The 21,555-nt window shown below is 39.7% G+C and overlaps 2 protein-coding genes across 2 annotated transcripts in view; both read right to left on the reverse strand.

The window, feature by feature from the left end:
• Nucleotides 1-8,090, reverse strand: part of LOC149074186 (LETM1 domain-containing protein 1) — a 69,361-nt gene extending 61,271 nt beyond the window's left edge. The window contains exons 1-2 of the mRNA XM_089246724.1: nt 7,978-8,090; nt 2,314-2,431 (exon numbers count right to left, since the gene is read on the reverse strand). Coding sequence (XP_089102850.1) covers nt 2,314-2,357 — 44 coding nt within the window. The 5' untranslated portion in view covers nt 2,358-2,431; nt 7,978-8,090. The remainder of the gene's footprint in view (nt 1-2,313; nt 2,432-7,977) is intronic.
• A 12,618-nt stretch (nt 8,091-20,708) lies between these two features.
• LOC149074187 (uncharacterized) lies at nt 20,709-21,158 on the reverse strand. Its single transcript, XM_089247346.1, has one exon. It carries the CDS (start codon nt 21,156-21,158, stop codon nt 20,709-20,711), a length of 450 nt encoding a protein of 149 aa, XP_089103472.1.
• Between the last annotated feature and the right edge of the window lie 397 nt (nt 21,159-21,555).

The following is a 21,555-nucleotide window of genomic DNA, read 5'->3' on the forward strand; positions in this document are numbered from 1 at the left end:
GAATATATCATTTAGTTTTCATCGTGAGTATCGACAGCCGTGAATGCAATGGCTCCATGCGAATTTCATACTTTAACTTTAAAATCAAAAGTTGAAATTTTGAAAAAATTCAACTGTCAAAATTCTCAATTCGAAAAAAGAATGATATTCTCAAACCAATGATAGAAGAGTATAAAGATGCAGATGTGTTTAATTGCAATTGAGACAGGTTTATTTTTTCGGTTTTTTTTTAACTAAACTCTTGCTTACAAAGGAGAAAAATGTGAAGAATGTAAAAAAAATAAAGATCGTTTAAAAGTTTTTTTGGCAGCAAACTCTCAGATGGGTAGGAAAAATTAAAACCATTAGTTATTGGTAAATCAAAAAAATAGCAGTGTTTTAAAAATGTTGAAAGTCTTCCTGTGGACTGTGATGAGAACAAAAAGGCATGGATAACATCAGATTTTTGAACAATGGTTAAAGAAGCTAGATAAAACTTTTCTCACTTCAAAACTTCCCATTTATTTTGGATAAATGCACCGCTCATACCCAAAAATACACTTGATTATTTCTCATGAGGTAAATGTTTTTTTATACCTTTCAATTCTATTATGAAAAAACACTGAATCAAAATTAATGAGAATTAGCATTTTATTTGATGGAATTGTCCGAATGCGTATAATTACATACACAAAAGTGGTCAGACAAAAATTTAGAGTGAAACCCCACTAACTCGACATCCACTCAAGTCGACATGTTTGTCGATACTTTTGGGGTATCGAGTTACCAAGAGTCTACTGTATAACAAGACAAATCTTTTAATAGAATTTATTTCAGATTCATTTTTGGTGCTCCAGAGCCAGACAAGAAGTCAAACTTTGAATGTGTATAATTACACAGAATGTGTATAATTATGTACACAAAAGCGATCGGACAAAAATTTAGAGTGAAACCCCCGCTAACTCGACATCCACTTAAGTCAACATGTTTGTCGATACTTTTGGGGTGTCGAGTTACCAAGAGTCTACTGTATAACAAGACAAATCTTTTAATAGAATTTATTTCAGATTCATTTTTGGTGCTCCAGAGCCAGACAAGAAGTCAAACTTTGAATGTGTATAATTACACAGAATGTGTATAATTATGTACACAAAAGCGATCGGACACAAATTTAGAGTGAAACCCCCGCTAACTCGACATCCACTTAAGTCAACATGTTTGTCGATACTTTTGGGGTGTCGAGTTACCAAGAGTCTACTGTATAACAAGGCAAATCTTTTAATAGAATTTATTTCAGATTCATTTCTGGTGCTCCAGAGCCACACAAGTAAGAAGCCAAACCTTTATTTGATTCTTTCAGAAAAATTACTGGATGGGAGCACCAATTTGCACACTTGCCTCTTGTGAAAGAGTACATTCTTGTTTCTGGTACTACAGTCACAAAAACGCTGTCCATTTCCTCAAACAGTGTCATCATAACACATTTACTTAAATGGGGCCTGAAGTATAGAGGGGATTTCATTGAGATTTCCTGATTAAGCATGTAAATTGGTGAGTGATCATTTTTAGTCAGGTAGGAGACCTCAGAAAAGTATGGCTCAAAAGTGTGATGTCATTTGAGATTTTACTGGTCAAAATATTTAAAAATTTAGGTATCTAACTAAAACCTATCTAAACAGCCGCCCAGGTGCACTACACCCCTTGCACAAGCAGCCCCTGGCTAGTGACAACGTAACACTTCTCGTAAAACTCAGATGCGATCACTGGCATGGACCAGAAAGCTATTGTTAATGATATCAGCTGTTTTCAGGATAATGTAAGAGCCATTGTGCAGGCTATCAAAGAAGACGCAAGTTTAGAAAATGTCTTGAAGATATGGAAGAATTATATCATCACTAATGCCATTAGAGATAGTGCAATTCTTCCAATCCTGCCAGAGCTATAAAAATGGAAACAGTCAATTCGTATTACAGAAAGACCAAGTTAATTCCCTTTTCACACTTCCCATGATCTGCCGGAACCAACCAGAGATTATGAAAGACATTGTCACCTTAGCGAAAGAGATCGATGGAGAAGGGTTCAATGATATGGATATGAAAGAAAATGAAGATTTAATTGAAAGCAAAAAAAACTATCTCCCACAAAAATTTAATTTGTTTAATTTAAGGAAACAAAAGTTTATGGTTTGGTTATCGGCGGTGGTCCCAAGAGTGCGAATACTGGGGGGCGACTGTAAAATTTCAATCTGAGTTGTAATTCATTATGATCAATGCTAATATTATTTGCTTCATTAAAGTATTTCATACGAAATAACTTGTATAAAAGTATACATACCTTGTTTTCGTTAAAGGTATCTTGAGTAAATGTTTGGATGTCATCGCATTTCGAATTGTTTACTTCTTCTTCTTCTTCTTCTTCAATTATACAGGGCTTTATGCCTTCGGGCCATCCCCTGTTAGAGAAAGAAACATTCCACAAAAGCATAGAAAATGTTATAAAATATACTAACGAAAGAGCTGTCATCAATCACAGAACACATAGGAATTCCAGAAATTTCCATTCTTCCCTCTTCTTCAGAAGGGTATGAAAGAAAAAAAAAAAAACAAAAAAAAAAAAAACACAAAACCAGACGAAACAAACGCAGATGGAGATGTTATATGAGATGGAGAAGAAGTCTTCAGGCTTAGGGGACGATGCTAAGCCGCTTTAGAATGATATGATGACATGGAGTCCCTGGATGAGTGTGTGGTAACAAAAATGAAACCAAACAACCAAGACAGAAAAGGACAAAAACCAAACGAGAGAAAGAAAAGGGGGAGAGAAAAAAATAATAAAAACTCACGAAAAACGTTGACTAAGGGTAACGAACCTCTCAAAGCTACAGATAATGTTCTCAGGTCTGCCTGAACAGAACTCGGACCAACACCTAACTGGTGGAGAAAGAGAATTAAAAGTTGAGAACCGAACCTGGGAGAACCTAATACAAGAAAACAAAAAATGAGATGAAGTTTCAGGAATCTTGCATTGTGGACAGAGAGGGTTAGCCATTTTCCTGATACGATGTAGGTATTCGTTCAAGGGAGCTCTATTGCAAATGAGTTTGTAAAATAAACATTCCAACCTTCTGTTCGAAAACAAAGGGGAGAAGTTCTGGCAGCAGTTATAAAAGAAGCTAAACTCAGGAATAGATAAGAAAAGAGCATTGCGAATATTTTCCTTGAAGTAGCGATAGTAAATCGAACGAATGTCCTCCACATAAAGGCTAGAAGGTAGAAGATCAACAGTAGAAAAAGCTACAGTACGAACATGATTGTCAATGGTTTCATTAATGGTAATGCCCGAATGACTTGGGACCCAAATTAGTGATATGCTGTTAACCAAAGAACTAGTATGAACCAGTTGAGCATACAGAAGATGAGTCACCGTAGATGAATGAATAGAGAAATTGTCGAGAGCCATGATGACTGATTTGGAATCCGTAAATATGAATATTGAAGAATTAGACGATTGAATGAAGGATCTGAGACCCAAAGTAATAGCAAGGGCCTCCGCAGTGAAAACTGAGGAGTCTTTATTAATGAACCAAGACTTGATAACTCTAGTAACCAAACAGAAAGCTCCACAAACCACTTGAGATGATTTAGATGCATCTGTAGCAATTACATGAGCATTCAGCGGCAGAGACTCAATGTACTCTTGGAATATTGCTTGATAAGGGATGGTAGACTTAGTTTTTTGAAAATTAAGACCCTCCGATATGAAATAAATATTTGAGGGTATCCACGGCCAAAAGGAATAAATTGGACGCAACATGGACCTATGGGAAAAACCAATGGTATTATTGAACTGTGATATTTTCCTAGCCAAAGATGGAGAGAGGCGACAAAAACCCGAATCCATATGGTTAGAGTGACCCTGCGTGGGAGAGGCTGTGGCAGAAATACAAGATAACCCAATTCTGAAGAGAATAGAATCCTGAAAGGAGGGTAGGGCGAGAATGGTTCTGAGTTTATCTATGCGAGTTGACGTAGGGAGGCCTAAGATAGATCTCATCGAGGAGTTATAAATGGTGTTTATCTTAGTGAGAGAAGATTTGGCTGCATTGAACCAAGCCACAGCTCCGTAACCAATGGTACCTCCAATGATGCTCATTAGCACAGGTTTGAGGAACTTGCAAGGAATATTTCTTGAGGAGTGAGAGATGGAGCGACAAATGTTTAAAGATAGAGTGCCCTTAGAACGCAGAGATGATAATTGTTTTTTCCAGGTGAGAGTACAATCCAGATGAACACCTAGAACTTTCAAATACGGATCAAACGGAATGGATTCGCCATTAATGCTGAAAGAAGGAAAGTATGGAGGTCGTCTCCGTGAAAAAATAGAAAAACGAGATTTGGATAGAGAGATGCACAAGCCACTATTTTCAGCCCATCTGAGAATGTTAGGCAGGGTGTTCATCAATCTAGACTCAGCATACTTCCCATCTAACGCATTCATCTGAAGAAAAATATCATCAGCATACATAAAAAAATTAATGTCAGAATTAATATATGAGGTTATATCTAGTGTGAACAGAGTGAAAAGTACAGGGGAGAGGGTGGAACCCTGTAAAAGACCGCAATTGGGAGCAAAAGCACCAGATCTGGAACCCCTCCAATGAATGACATGTTTACGGTTCGAGAGATAATTAAAGAGCCAAGTTAAAAATTTACCATGAAAGCCCAAGCGGGCTAATTTGACAATGAGCAAATCATGTCTCACAGAATCATAAGCAGCTCTCAAATCTAGAGCAATAATGTAGCTAGTATAGCCCCTTTGGAGGGCATATGAAATGGAGAACACCATATCTTTCATGCAAACCTCAGCACCAGTTTTTGGTCGAAAACCATAAAAGTTTTTTGGAAAGAGCTCAAATCGTAATGCAATCCAGGTGATCCTAAAAAGAATGATTCGCTCAAAGATTTTGCTAATAGTGTTTATAAGGGTCAGAGGACGAAAGTTCTTCGGATCATTTGTTGGTTTTCCTGACTTGGGAATAAAAATAATACGTCCTTCTTTAAAAGTCGGCGGCACCAGCGATGAAGACCAAAGGGTATTAAATGCATTCAGAAATTCAATCCCCTTATTTGGAAGGAGTTTATATACCTTCAATGGAACACCATCTGGACCAGGGGTCGTTGAGCGACCAGAACAAATGGCTCTACGAATTTCCGTGGGAGTGAACGGTGCATCCATCTGAGCCTGGAACTCACGAGGAGGACCATAAAAAGTAACGGTGTGAGATCGGCCAGGTGAAGAGAAGTGGTTAAATTTTAAAAGTTGGATCTGTACGAGAGGATCGACATAACTATTATTAGCAATCTTGAAAATATGCCTGGAATCATCCCAAGTTTTCGCCACGATATAACGGTGTCTACGCAAGACAGAAAAAAGAACTGAGGGCTGCGTAAAAGGATGAAGTTCTTGAGCCAGAGTCTTCAACCGTAGAATGCGAAGGTGGCGACGAAAAACAGAAGCTAATTTTTTATATCTAAACCAGTTGTCCTGAGAGGGCACACGGCGAAATAAGCGGAAAGCCCGTTTTTTTTCGATAAGAGCAATACGCCCTTCTTTATCCAACTTAAGCCAAGGTTGTTTCTTCCGGTACACAGAGTACCTAGCTGAGTTAACAATGGAAACAACATGATTGTAGATATTGTCGAAATCGTTAGTAGCGGGGATGACAGAGAGACCTGCCATTACCGCTGACCATTTAATGAAACGGAATTCCTGAGATATGAATTGTTTATTCAAAGAGACGGAAATTTTAATTGGCAAATGATCACTATTGAATAAGGATTCACAGGGAGTCCAGATAATATATCTATAAAGACCTGGACTACAGAAACATAAGTCGATATAAGATTGTGAGTCTTTGCTATAAAAGGTGGGGCAAAATGGAGGAACTAGACAAAGGTTATGATTAAGATACCAATTAAATAACATAGTACCTGCAGGAGATACAATATGTCCTCCCCAGTTTGGATGATGACTGTTGGAATCTCCGATTATGATGAAATTCCCAGAGATGTATGAGAAAATATTGTCGATAGCCGCGATATTGAAAACACCTGGAGGACGATAAAAATTAACAACATACATAGAAAAATTATTTAGAAAGACTTGAACAATCATAATTTCAAAAAAGGGGTCGGAAATTTTCCATATCAAAGATGAGGAAAGAGATGAATTCACCGCGGTCACTAAACCACCACCTGGGAGAAGTCGATCATTTCTAAATATCTGAAAACCGGCAAGAAAAAAATAGTCCTTCGGTTCCAGAAAAGTCTCCTGTAAACATAACATATCATAGTTTAAACAAAAATTTCTGATAAAGGATGATTTGGACTTGATGCCTCGGACATTCCATTGAAGAATTCTAAAATTCATATTATTCATAGTTTTTTTTTTTTGGAAAGGATTAACTAGAAAAATATATTGAACTGAATAGAGGGAAAAAGCATCAAATTCACAGAAAAAATAAAAATAAAAAAAAACACAAAAAAATAAAAAACACTTATTTTTTGAGAAAGAAAAAGGAAATATCAAGCGAGAAAAACACAATAGGAAAGGGAGGGAGGGAAAAAAAACAAAAAAAAAACACACACCAAACCAAACTCGATTTGATCACAACAATAAGAATACTGAACTCTTGTCAGCTCTAAATGAGGTAAAGAAAAACCATTATCAAACTCGATAACAGAGAGAAAGGAAAAAAGATCAAGCGAGGAACAAACTTTAAGCGAGAAGGGGGAAAAAAAAGGGGGGGGGGACAAAAAACGAAATTAAGTGAAAACTAGGTTTTCACATTTGAGGCTGAGTCATTTTTCAGTCTCTTAGCTAATCGTCTTTGTTTAACCCTTTCCGCAGGAGACGTGTAGAAAATATTCGATTCAGGATCTTGAGAAAAGTCACTGTCGTCATTATGCTCAGGGGGCAAAGGTTGATTGAAAATAGCAGTCGAAGGACCAGAAGTGTCCATATTCACATTCGAATTAAGTGACGGTATTATATTCACCTTATGTACAGCTAGGTTAACCGAATTGACTATTTCAGGAATAAGCGCTCTAATAGAGTCATTCAGCGATTCCTGAAGACTTATTTTCAGATCTTTAAGTACAATTTCTTTAATGGCCGATACTTCCGCTTGGACCAGGGAACTGATCTCGGCCTTGAGAGCACTGAAGTCAGATGACATGGAAATGCTGGTCCGAGCAGCATATGAAGAGGAATTCATTTTACATCTTTCTCGAGCGATGTTTATTGGAACATGATGATCGGCTTTATAGTGATATGCTTTTGACTCCAAGACATAAGCAGGGCACTGACGGTCAGAGGCAAGATGAGTGGAAGCCTTACAGTTAATGCAGGAGATAGGGTTTTGGCAGGTTTCGTGGTTATGATTTTGGCCGCATCGTTTGCAGATCTGAGATGATACTCTACAAAACTTTGAGCGGTGAAAGAAGCTCCAGCACCGAAGGCATTGATTAGGACGCTCAATAAATTTACGTGGCCGAAATATCAAGAACCATAACTTTATTTCCGGCGGAATGTTCCTGCCAAGAATCGTAACCAGAACAGTTTGTAAGGGAATTCTTTCTTTTATAAATCTTCGAATACCGATGACCTGTAACCCCTCCGATTGCAGTTCTTCCGCAATTTCCACTACTGCAATATCACACGGAATATTTAGCAAAAATTTGGAGGTAATCGAATCCTTCAAAAGGACCGATTTAACGGGAATGTTCAAAATTTTGTCAATCCTATTTATCTCTTTCGCAGTGTGAATATTTTCCGTAGAGATTAACAGCTCACTTGAGCGTGTGAATCGAATCTCTGAGATGTGTTTAGGATCAGTGATTTTAGAGCAGATATCCTTTTTCAGGCACAAAGGCCTGGATCTGGGAATAATTTCTGCACCCGAAAACTTGAAAGTTAGCAAAATACGAGGGGACTCACCAAAACCGTCCAAGATGTCTTCATCAGTTAATGGAGAATTCCAATTATGACTTGTAGACGAGATTTTAGATACACAGCCAGCGGTCAGTGCAGACATTTGAACAGCCATAGCTGCACATTTGACGGAGTCAAACTAGACCCCGGAAACGGGCAGAGCCCTAACCAAGAGCCTTGATCCTTCACTTCAGGAAATTAAATAAAATTATTCCTTCGGAACAAATAAATAAATAAAACTGTACTTAAAGAGGGAAACACTAGTGAAAAATTAAATAAAGGGTAAGGCACTAACGCAGAGCGAGAGGGGCGTAACACCAACCACGCCACCGGCACCAGTCGAAAAGATACTCCTCGAATTGTTTACAAATACAAAACTCAATGTTGCCAGTTTTCAGAAACAAATTTAATGTGCATTTCAATTGCACATGATTTTTAGATACTCGGATTTTCTCCTGCGTTGTTCTCTTATCAGTTATAAACCTGTGGGGAAAATGCCATACGTCCTGTATTTCTAGTAATAATCCTGACTCCTCTATCCATCCCGACTTCTTTGCAGAAATGTCCCGTTTTCTTGACAGTTATCATAGGTGGAGATACTCATCGAAGGCGGAGCCGAATTATCTATATGCGTATAAATGAACTGACATCATCATCATCATCATACCCCTCCAGACTTACAAGTCTATCTCTGCCTGTGTTTGTTATTTTCATCCAAAACGTTGATTGAGGTAATTTTCAAAGCTCAAGAAATTTGAGTTGAGAGTTGACATTATTTTCAGATATTTTTTTTTCTCTGAATATTACAGTATTGGCGATACTTGGAATGCCTTATTGACAGGGTTGTTTGGTTTTAACCAATTGGTTTTTTAGCCGACTGATGGATCTGCACGTAGATATACGTGTAAAAATGTCTGCGTCAAAAAGGTTCTGCACGTGAAAACACGATTCAGAAAATCCGTTTCTAAAAGGTTCTGAACGTAAAAAACCGATTTTTCTTCCCCCCTCAACGTCTTTGTTGAAACATGACAATGATGGTTCAGCACACGCCTCTCTCATTTCTTCGCACAAACACTCCCAAAGCCATTGGGCTCCCCACGGTACTGAGCGAGAATCGCTGTCACCACATGTGTGTGGTCAACTCGGAAAGTCAATTATGGATTCAAGTCAAAGGATTCCTTTGCGGCTTATAGCATTGTATGTATAAATTCACATTTATGTGTTCATCCAGGTTATTTAGAAAAAGAGAAGAGATGCTCTATTTTCTTTTTTCCTTTACAAATATTCACCTAGATTTCAAAACAGACTCGTTCTGAGCTTATTTAGACATTCTTAATACTATTGTATTTGAATGTAAGAGAAAAATTCTTTTTTCTTCTTTTTTAGAAGCGAAATCTCACGCTGTGCGTTATCAACCGCAGTACAATGAGGGTATGTTGTTCCGCGAAAATTGTAGACATCTTTGTGACGATCGGGGCAGTACAAAGAATCAAATCTCACAAAGAGTCCTCGCTGTCCTGCTGTGCGTAAGGGGGGGGGGGAAGGAAAAATAGCCAGAACGTTTCCAAAGCTATTTTAATCCTGGATTTGATTGATGATTTTTTAATATATTTTAATCCTGGTTTGATTTTTTTCAAAAATCAAATAAAAGTGGCCTAAATATCATTTTTTTTCCTTGAAAAATATCATATTGGTTCATTATTAGCCAACATTTTTCATTTTTACCACATTTTATATCCTTGGGGTACATTCAGATGGTATATCTTTAAATGACATAAGATTTTATAAGTGATTTTTTTCAAAAAGTCTCATAATAATAAAAAAAGTGGCCAGAATATATATTTTTTTTTTCATATGAAGTTTCTTGGTTATTTAAAGTTATATACAAAAGCCAGAGTTTCTCATTCTTACAACATTTTCTAACCTTTTGGTACATTCTGATACTCTATCTTTAGCAAATTCATGAATAAGGATTGCATCACACATCTAAATGTAGTGGTGTATTATCTCACAGGTTTCTTTTCCCCTCAACAAAGAAGCAGCAACAGTAGTGACACCATCATGCTAGGGGCAGGTGGTCCTATAATCCAACAGACACCAGCTGTCCTTATAGGACAAAGACTAGTGTACATTACCTCACATACATTTCCATTTTCTTTCCTATAAGAAGTAGCACATCTCCTACTGTATATCTCCCAGTCTTAATATTCAATAGTTGTTTTTTTTTATAATTGGGGTAAGCCCAGTTAATCAAGGTTCTACTGTATAACAACACCAAATTTATGAAAATATTCAGCTATATACAGAATGATTATAATTAAAGTTTTGATTCAAAAACTATACAATAAATACTGGTCAGAATGACTTGAAAATTTGCATGCATACTCTTGGAGGAATGGAAATGTTTTGACGAAAGGAAAAAAAGTGCAGGTTGTGCAAAATGTGCAAGCAGATGATGGTGTACTTGGCCAGCAGTATAATCTATTTTGTGCAACCACATCATTTCTGCACTTCAACAGCATCAGTGTGTGGATAGAACTTCTAACAAGATGCACATTGCAATACCAGCAAAGCAGCTGCTGAAGACCCATTTTGACAGGATGCACCTTAACCCTTGCAACTTCTGGCTGTGGGGGGGTGCCTGAAAATGTCATAAACAGTGGTCAGATTGCAAACTTTGGTGAATTGCAATCTGCAGCACATCCCCTATATGTTAGAAGTTCCTCAGGAATATTAACGTGGGGGCGCGTTTTATTTAATAAAATTGAATTGCAAGCACATCCACATCATAACCATGGCATACTCTGATCTGTTATTGAACAAGAATTTTTGTGCTTTCAACCTCATAGCCAGAACACGGTGGACAACATATTTAACATTTCTTAAGTAAGTTGTAGTTATTTGTTTAATTACTGCGTTTTTTGTGATGTTTCCATGAATTATGAAATCGTGTAATGCTATAATTAAGTTATCATTTTGCCATGGCTGGCTATCGTTTCCATTCTGCGAGCAAATTTCCCACATGTTGGATGATGTCATTAATTTTACATTTTTAAGTATTTTTCCCCATTTATTAAATAAAATTGCATTTTTTCAGTATTTTTCCCCTTTACCAAAGAAAATTGCACTTATTCAGGAATATTCAAGCCAATTTTCAAGTCATTCTGACAATAGTTCTTTTTTTACAGTGTTTTTAAATCAGAACCTTAGTTATAATCACCCAGTATATCGTAAATCATTGCTAATTAATCTGCATTATTTATGCTTCATTAAATACATTATATTCACCTAATTTTTATTATAGTTTTTTGCAAAATAGCTTCCTAATTAAGAATACTGAAAGTAACTGGAGAAAACATCTTTATACACTGCTCAAACAATTAGGGGAACACATGATTTTAACAAAATTACGCAAAGATATATACCGATAAGTAACATAAAATGAATCATCCATAATTTAAAGCCTAGCAGGAAACGGAAGAAGAAAACTTCATATGCAAATCAAAGTTCATGACGTCAAAAACCAGAAAAAGGAGAAGAGGGCAGAAATCGGGATGTTGCAGAAACGTCTGTTTTACTGCCGTAACTGTGAAATTCGATTGCGCAGTATTTTTTTTTTGAGACAAGGTGACTTGAGGATGTCTCAACAACGTGATTTATCGGAATCCATGGCATGGCGTGTTATAGGCAGACTGGTATCCGGGCAAACACAACGTAGTGTCGCGGACGCTGTTGGAGTCGCCAGAAGTGTTGTTGCAAGGCTGTGGAATCGATTCCAAGAAACAGGAAATGTTAGACGTCGACCAGGGCAAGGTCGGCCACGCGCCACTACAGCAACTGATGACCGGTATATACGGTTAACAGCCCGTCGAAACAGAACAGAGAATGCTACGCAGCTGCAAAGACGGTTGCTCTTGGCAACAGGACGAAGGGTGTCCAGCCAAACAGTACGTAATCGGCTTCATGAGGGAGGGCTCTATGCACGTAGGCCAATGGTCTGCATTCCGTTGACCCCACGCCACCGTTCGGCCCGAAGAAGATGGGCTGCTGAACATCGTGATTGGGAGCAACATGATTGGAGCCATCTGCTGTTTACAGACGAGTCCCGATTCAGTCTGGAGTGTGACACCCGACGTGTTCTGGTATGGAGGGATAGGGGCACTCGAAATAACCCCGCATTCGTTCGTGAAAGGTCACAATACAGACGAGCTGGTTGGATGGTATGGGGTGGAATCAGCATAGGCGGACGTACGGACCTGCATATCATTCGGAATGGCACTTTGACGGCCCGAAGGTATGCAGACGAGATACTGCGACCTCATGTCATCCCTTACGCTGGAGCCATTGGAGATTCCTTTGTTTTCCAGGATGATAATGCCCGACCGCATAGAGCTCGTTTGGTGGAGAACATGCTTGAAGCTGAAACAATACAGCGTATGGAATGACCAGCGTGCTCTCCTGACCTTGGACGACGCATTGCTGCGCGACCAAGGCCGCCTGTTACTGTCCGAGACTTGCAGATTGCACTTCTTGAGGAGTGGAACAGTATTCCCCCAAAGTCTGATCGATAACCTCATCGCATCCATGGCAAACAGGTGTGCAGCAGTCTTAGCTGTTCGAGGAGACCACACGCCCTATTAAAACTCATGCATCATGTCTAAACAGTACTTTTTTTTATCGTTTACATGTAACCAAATTGTTGCCCTAAATCATCTTTTCATGTTTTTTCCATATTTTCAAAGAAGTAAAGCTTAATTCCAAATTTTTTTACGTCGTTTTTCTGTATTGCGCATTGATACGCGTGTACTATCCATTGCATGCCAATACGTGGCTGTCTCGCACGGTTTTCTTCACTTTTTTGCTTGCTCCCCTAATTGTTTTGAGCAGTGTATAAGAATCCTGATTGATATCCTAGAGTGAATATACAAAGAAGCACTATGAGGTCACAATATTTATATCAAATACCATTACCTAAAAAAACAATTTTCAAAAAATCAATATGTTTTCTTGCTCCAAGAATATGTAGAGAATTTGATTATAGTATTAGACAACAGCGATCATTTTATATGTTTAAAAAGGCTATAAAAGATCGTATACTGGAAATAGCAGATATGGAGCGGTTCGTTTCGTTCGATAGTTAATGAAAGTGTAAATGATATAAGGAGTAAAATTTGTTTATATCTTTGTTGTGTAAGAAAATATATCTGTATTTCGACATATCAGACTATGGTTTAACATTTTAAAGTAATATATTTGGTGTGACTTGCCTGCAGCAATTGTAGTAAAATATATGTATGTATGTTGCCAGAAATTCTTTATGTATCAATACGACCCATGGAAGGTTATTTATATCCCTTTGGGTCGAAAAGTGTTTGTTTAATTTTTTTTTGTATCTTTTGTCCATTGTGCTGTTTGTTCAATTAAAAAAAAAATGCGCTTCAGTGGTTTTGGCTCGGTGTGATTTCTCTGTATAACCTTTGAACCCCCGTATGACCCTCTCAGCGTTCGAATTTTGCAAAAAAAACTTTTTCTTTACGTCATGAAATAAAACTACGGACCAAATTTCATAAATATTGCTCCAGTAGTTTCGGCTCGGCATGATTTCTCTGTACAATCTTTGAACCCCCTTATGGCCTCCTTAGTGGTCGAATTTCGAAAAACCCTCTCTTAGTGGGTTTTTACTTCATAAAATAAAACCACTGACCGAATTTCATATTCATAACTCTAGTGGTTTCGGCTCGGCGATGATGAATGAGTGAGTCCTCAGGACATGTCATTATATATACTGTAGATGAATACTAAAACTTTATACAGATAAAGTTGCCGTATATTGAATTGGATTAATGATACTTTATACAAACTAATAGTTATTCACAAAATAATGTCACGTCGCAAACAGTCATAAAGATTATCTATAGTATGGATTGAATTTTAATATATTCCCCCCCCCCCCAAACTTGTAGTCCATATAAAATATGTGGGAACACCCATGCAAAAAACACTTCTTTCAAACTTTGGTGTGAGATAATAGCCTTTAATTCATACGTCATTGCTGTAATTGCTCGTAATTTATTAACAACTTGATCAGTATGATCTTTCCATTTTAGGTTAGATGAAATAATGATTCCAAGATATTTATAATGCTGTACTCTTCCAATGTATGAACAATTACATATAGTATTCGAAAGAAAGTCGTTACATTCATGAAATGTCATTGAATCTGTCTGTGTGATTAAGTTAGTTAAATTAAAAAGAACCCATTTAGTTTTGCTAGCATTTAGCACAAGTCGAAGGTTTCGAATTCTTTTATTTATTGCATAGATATCTTTTTCCAAATTTTTTATCAGTTCCTCAGTTGTTTCAGCGGAGGAAACTAGAACTGTATCATCTGCGAATGAAACAAGTTGACCGGAAATATTACACAAATACAAATACAACGCCACAACAGGGGGGTGTAATGTGATAGGCCTCCTCGTGGTGCACCCTGGGTAACGCCAAATCTATCACACGTCATTGTCATCGCCTTTTGTGCTCATGTACTTCACCTTCAATAGCCCAAATTACATGTTTATTTCGACACATCTTGCAGTACATGTCTTGCGTCTCGTTTTGTCCTGTACATGTTTTTGTCTTTTGTGTCCAACCCCTCATTGTGGGCCCCGCTCAGGCGGGGAGGGGTCCTCCCGGATGGGGCATTGCTTCTAGCGTATGCTCCATCCGGGACGCTGTCTACCTGCGTGTTTGCCGTGCGTGGAGACCCGTAAGGCTGGAGATGGGGATCCTGGTTAGCCTGATGCGCTAGCTTTGGCCTCGGATTCAGCCGAAACGGGAGGCTTGGATTAGCCCCGTCCAGGTCAATCGGCTGTGGTCGCCTCGGTGGCTGAAGGGGTTACACTACTGGGCAGGTAGAGGGGCCGGGCCTGCCGGACGTCGTTGAGGTTTGTTGGTGCTGCTTCACGACGATCTTGGATCTTGAACGCGTCTGCTCGCCTGCTTTGGTGGTGTATAGCTCCCACCTAACCTGACGTTGCTACTAACTTTCACCGGTTACGTGTGCGCGTCCCCTCGTAGGGCTCCATGGTGGGCATGGTGGGTGGGAGTGGAACAATACCCATTCAAATATGGGAAAAAATCAAAATGCACCAAAACGTCAAAGAACTGCTTCAAACCAAACACATGTCACTGTAACTGCTTCAATTTCATCAACTGTCTCATTTTTCTTTCTGCACTCTTCAGATACCGAAAAACCGCTGGCCAAAGTATCACCATTTGTAATAGATAAAGCTCTCTATGGCACAGTTGGTACCTTAAAATCGGTGAAGGCCCTTCGTTCAGGAGACCTTCTCATCGAAACTAACACATCCAAACAAGCCGAACTCATTCAAAAGCTCACATCTCTCGGAGACATTCCAATAACAGTCAAAATCCATCCCACGTTGAATTATTCACGTGGTGTCATTTCAGATAATAACTTAATTAACATGGATGAAGAAGAACTAACACAAGAGCTGGCGTCTCAAGGCGTAACATCTGCCAAACATATTATGAGCCGCAAAGATGGCAATCCAGCTCCCACACGAAACATAATTCTCACATTCTCATCACCAACATTGCCGAAAGATATCAAAATAGGTTATTATAACCTCAAAATCCGGCCATACATTCCTAACCCTGTTCGATGCTTTAACTGCCAAAAATACGGCCACTCACGAACGGCGTGCCGCAGCCAACCCACCTGCGCAAAATGCGGTGAGAAGGACCACATTTCGGACAACTGCACTAATTCACCATTCAAGTGCGTCAATTGCGGTGGCGACCACCCCGCATTTGACAGAAAGTGTCCGAAATGGAATGAGGAAAAAGAGATCCAGAAGATCAAGGTCCTCAATAACATCTCATATATCGAAGCACGCCGTCGTATAACCTCTAACCAAACTCCAATAGGTAATAGATCATATTCTAATATGGTAACAAATCCATCATCAGCTAATATGACTAACAATGTTGTCACCAAAGCATCCGTAACAACTCAGACTGAACCAATAGCTGATACATCAACTCAAACATCATCATCTAACCAACCGTGTAATAGTTGTGGCTGCTGTTGCTCTGCTGGATTACGGAGGGAGTCCACTACCTCCGAAGAAGAGGCAGGAAAAGCAACAGTGCACACATTCAAAAAACCTACTGTTACTAAACCCAAGATTAATTCTGGAAATAAATCTAAAAAGACCGGATATTCAAGAAAAGCAATACAGAGAGCAATAAAATGTCCCACCCTCAAGAATGTGTCACTAACTGATGACAAGTCAATTGGTGACATGGATCTTGATAATCTATCAGAATCTGGTGGTACTCGCCGGAAACTAGACCGGAATAAATTTAAAGACCTCGAACCGTCTACTTCTACCTAATTTATGGCCAACATAATCCAATGGAACATTCGTGGTCTTAGATCCAATTACGAAGATCTCAAGGATTTGATCAATCGTTATCATCCTGTTTGCGTGGCACTCCAGGAAACTTTTACAAAGCCCTCGGAGACATGGAACATCAGGCGACATTCCCTCTTTCGTATTGACTACGATGACGGGAGTAGGGCTTGCCGCGGTGTTGCTCTGCTGGTTCCACATCACGTGTCGTCGCGCGTTCTAACGCTGCGCACGAACCTGCAAGCCATCGCGGTGGAAATCTCTACAGGCCTAAGAATTACCATCTGTTCTATTTATTTGCCACCAAATGACACCATCTTACAGAGAGATCTAGAAGATCTGATTGATCAATTACCTCCACCATTTTTTCTTCTTGGAGACTTCAATGCTCATAACATGATATGGGGTTCTAACAGCAACACTCCTCGTGGGGGAAATGGTTGAACGACTGTTAGATGACATGAACCTCGCCATCATGAATGATGGCAGTTTCACTCATTTTCATGCCCCAAACAATAGTTTCACTGCAATAGATCTATCCTTATGTTCACCCTCACTCTTGCCCAACTGGTCCTGGTCGGTTGATCCGGACCTCCACGGGAGCAATCATTTTCCTCTAGTGGTTAAGTGCCTTGATCGAAGCCATAGCATACCTGAGGGTCCTCCTCGGTGGAAGCTTGTGGCCGCCCGATGGGCAGACTTCACGGTCAAGGCAGAAATCACGGAGGATATGGTTTCGCAACCCGACGTCGACCACTGTGTCGACCTTGTGACCAGTTGTATCATCTCAGCAGCCAAAGAAACAATACCTAAAGTCTCCTCGAAACTTCCTAAATTTCCTAAACCTTGGTGGAACCACGAATGTAATCTTACGATTAAAGCACAAAAGAAAGCATGGAGTAGGTTCCGGCGGTATCCTACCCATGAAAACAAGTTGGCATTTTTAAAAGCAAAGGCGATAGCGAGAAGAACCAGGCGCCAGGCTCAACGCGAGTCCTGGCAAAAGTTTACCACGGGAATCAATTCATCTACTTCATCGAAAGTCATTTGGGACCGGATCCGAAAAATCAATGGTCATTATCAGTCTCATCCAATCACCATTTTAAACACCAATGGCACTATCATCAGCGATGTGAGGGATATTGCGGATACCATCGCCGCCCATTTCGCCACTGTCTCCAGTGATGCGAATTATCCCCCATCGTTTCATCCCATTAAATCATCGGCCGAACGTACATCGTACACCTTCCGGCCTTTTACACCGGAGGGGTACAATTCCTTGTTCACCCTTCATGAACTGACGACGGCCTTGCAGCGAAGTCCTGACTCAGCTGTAGGGCCCGATGCCATTCATTATTCCATGATTCGGCATCTATCACCAGAATCACTGTCACATTTACTCATATTATTTAATCGGATCTGGGTCAGTCATTCATTTCCTGACACCTGGCGAGCAGCCATTGTTCTTGCATTCCCGAAGCCTGGCAAAAATCCTCAGCAACCGAATAGTTACCGACCTATTGCTTTGACCAGTTGTCTATGTAAGCTCATGGAACGTATGGTCAACTATCGCCTTATGCACTACCTTGAGGTTAACAATATTTTATCTAAACATCAAAGCGGCTTTAGACGGTTCAGGTCCACAACATGCAATTTGTTACGCCTTGAGACATCAATAAGACAAGCATTCGTAAAGAGGGAGCATATGATAGCTATATTTTTCGATATAGAAAAGGCCTACGATCGTACATGGAGGCACGGAATTCTTTCCGACCTCTATAATTGCGGCTTGCGGGGCAACTTGCCCATTTTCATTAAGAACTTTCTTGCTCGCCGCATCTTCCAGGTACGGATCGGAAGCACATTATCAGCTCCCCAAATTCAAGAACAAGGTGTACCTCAAGGTAGCATTTTAAGTGTGACACTTTTTATTTTGAGACTCAACGGGGTGTTGAACCAACTCCCGTTGTCAGTCACTGGCGCACTTTACGTGGATGATCTGTTAATATCATATCAATCAGTGAATATGAGGTCAGCCGAGAGACAATTACAAACTGCTCTCAACAAGATCAGCAAGTGGGCTCATGATAACGGTTTCTCTTTCTCCGCTGACAAAACCGTCGCTGTGCATTTTTGCCGGCGTCGTGAGCTTCATGATGACCCACAATTATTTTTAAATAATAGTCAAATACCTATTGTAGAGAATACAAAATTCCTCGGCATTTCATTTGACAAGAAACTTACATTTAAACCTCAAATTGCGCAATTAAGAGCTCGTTGCATGAAGACGATGAACCTCTTGAAGGTCATCTCTTCTACATCGTGGGGAGCTGACCGTAAGTCGCTCCTTCACTTATATAAAGCTTTAATAAGATCGAAGCTCGACTACGGCTCCATTGTATACGGGTCGGCACCTCGGAGCTATCTGAGTGTGCTCGACCCAGTCCACCATCTCGCCCTGCGGATTTGTTCTGGAGCCTTCCGGACGTCTCCAATGGAGAGCCTGTATGTCGAATGCAACGAGCCATCACTGACATCAAGACGCCAGCAACTTTCCTTGAAATATTTTATCAAGATGAAGTCTTTTCCAGATCATCCACTTCATCGTGTCATTTTTAATCCCTCATTTCATAGACTATTTGCTGCTCGCCCTTCATGTGTTCCATCTTACGGTCTTCGTATGAGGGCACTTGTGGAAGAACTAGAATTAGACATCAGTCGTGTGGCCCCAGTTGCTTGGCAACTGGCACCATGGGAGCAGTCTCTGCCAGATGTCTCTCTTTCATTATCATTATACCCTAGAGCCACCACAGCAGATGTCATATATCGACAGATATTCTTTAGGCACAGGGGTAGGTACAATAGGTACTTCCCCATATATACCGACGGCTCCAAGAGCCCTGGGCATGTCGGTTGTGCCTACATCTGCTGTGAGGAGACATCTTTCAAACTTCCAGACACGTTCTCTATTTATTCGGCAGAACTGTACGCAATCCTTCAGGCTCTACGTCATATACGACACAAACGCCACCGACGATGCATCATTTATAGTGACTCTCTCAGCGCGTTACAAGCACTGTGTTCCTGTACGTTTCACACTCATCCATTCATTCATGCCATTTTTCATGAACTGCATTACCTCATTCATCATGGTACCACAGTAAAATTATACTGGGTACCAGGTCATGTAGGAATACCGGGCAACGAAAAAGCAGACACCGCTGCTCGAACAACAACTAACATTGACAATAACCTTTTGGTACCTGCCAGTGACCACTTCTCAATCCTCCGGGAAGTGATGCATCACCGCTGGCAGGATCATTGGAACCATCAGATAAATAATAAACTTCATGTCATCAAGCCCACACTTGGCCTTTGGCGTTCGAGCTGCAGAACTAACAGAAAGGAGGAAGTTCTGCTTGCCCGGTTGCGCATAGGACACAGTCGCCTAACACAATCATATTTGTTATTACGAGAGAGTCAACCAGAGTGCCCTCATTGTCAAAGTTCATTGACCATTGCTCATGCTTTTACTTGTTCACATCATCGTCATCATTTTACGACCACTTTTGGTAATAGTCATCTTTCACTTCATGATATTTTAAATGACAATAGCGATGCATCTCGCATTTTTAAATTCATCAAAGCCATTGGTTTTTTATGACAAATTATAGTTTTTAAAATTTATGTCATTGTTTTACGTTTCATGTTCCGTTTTATATGTTTTAGTTTTTTGACATGACAGAAGGACATTTTTCTCATTTTTATGTCTTGCTTTGGCGCAGTTTGACCAAATTGGTCCTTTGCGCCAAAAAATTCAAAAAAAAAAAATCCAAGCCACAACAGGCAAACTGCCCAACGAGGCGGCTGACTTAAGAACATCATGGATCCCCGAGCCCCTACCTACTACTGCTACACCACACATGTACCCCCCCCCCCCGCGGAACCCCCCCCCCAACGAATTGGTACATGCGGGAATGTGCGTGTACGTGTAGTGCAACCTGACGTAAAGTTTGTTTCTGTGTAATGCTTGTTATGTGTAGTGCTGTCATCTGCCCCCAGTTTTACTAACTATGAGTGAAGTGTTATGGTTGAATGATTTACCGTTGTAGGACTGTTGCTCTCTGTGGCGAGACTTTTTAACGGGGAGATCGGCTCGCATTTGCACCTTGAAGTTGGGAACCACAGAAAACCAACTTCAGCCGACCACCACTGTGGGGTTCGAACCCGGATCCTCGCATCACGAGTCCGGCACTATAAATTATTTGGAGGTGGGTGGGTTTGAACCCATGTAACCTGAACTCTTCAGTATTTTTTCCAATAAAGTATTTTTTCCAATTCTTTGGGGTTTCTTATCCTTAATACCGTGGATGTCTCCGTCTGTCTTAAAAACACCTTCCCATTTTTAGTCCAGGCAAACTGGTAGTTTTGTTCATACTTGAATTTCCTTACAGCATAAAACAGTTGCTTGATGTGTCGTGTCAAATGTTCGTTGATGTAAATTCTCTGAGGAGTAAAATTCTTATTGATGATATCAGTATCTAAGAATGGGTGCTTTTCAACAGCATCAATCCAAGTCGTCTTTGATGATTCCTCCTTGAATCTGACAATAATTGGATTAGGTTTCCCCTTTGTGAATGATGGTACCCTATGTGTTTTCTCAATTTCGGTATCTTGGGTGATGTTGAGCACATCTTTTATGTTGTTCAACATTTCAATTATGTTTTCATTTTTCTCCTCAGGAATACCATTCATTTCGATGTTATTTGCTTTACGATTCTATATCTGAAAGTGATTCTTTTAGTTCAAATATATGTCTATGCAGTTGAATATTTTCGTTCTTTAATTGCAAGTTTTCATCACGCAAATGGGTTATTTCATTGGATAAATTTTGCACCTTGTTATCAACCTCTTTTAATAATTCCATATGAAACTCTAAGCTTTTAGTAATGTCGCCTATATCTTTTTTGTATTCCTTCATGGTATCCTGAATTGAAGAAAGGTTATTTTGGATCATTGCTTTCATCTCTTGCTTGAATTGATCCATGACGTGTTTAACATTTTGATGAGTACCCTCAGACCCCTCACTGGGCTCAACACAATTTTTGCATACATAATTATTTTTCGACTCTCTTCATTTTGCGGAAAGCAG

This window comes from Pholcus phalangioides, unplaced genomic scaffold (assembly GCF_987345545.1).
Source record: "Pholcus phalangioides strain wild (caught in Gottingen) unplaced genomic scaffold, Ppha-v1.0 ptg000017l_1, whole genome shotgun sequence".
NCBI classification, from domain to species: Eukaryota; Metazoa; Arthropoda; class Arachnida; order Araneae; family Pholcidae; genus Pholcus; species Pholcus phalangioides.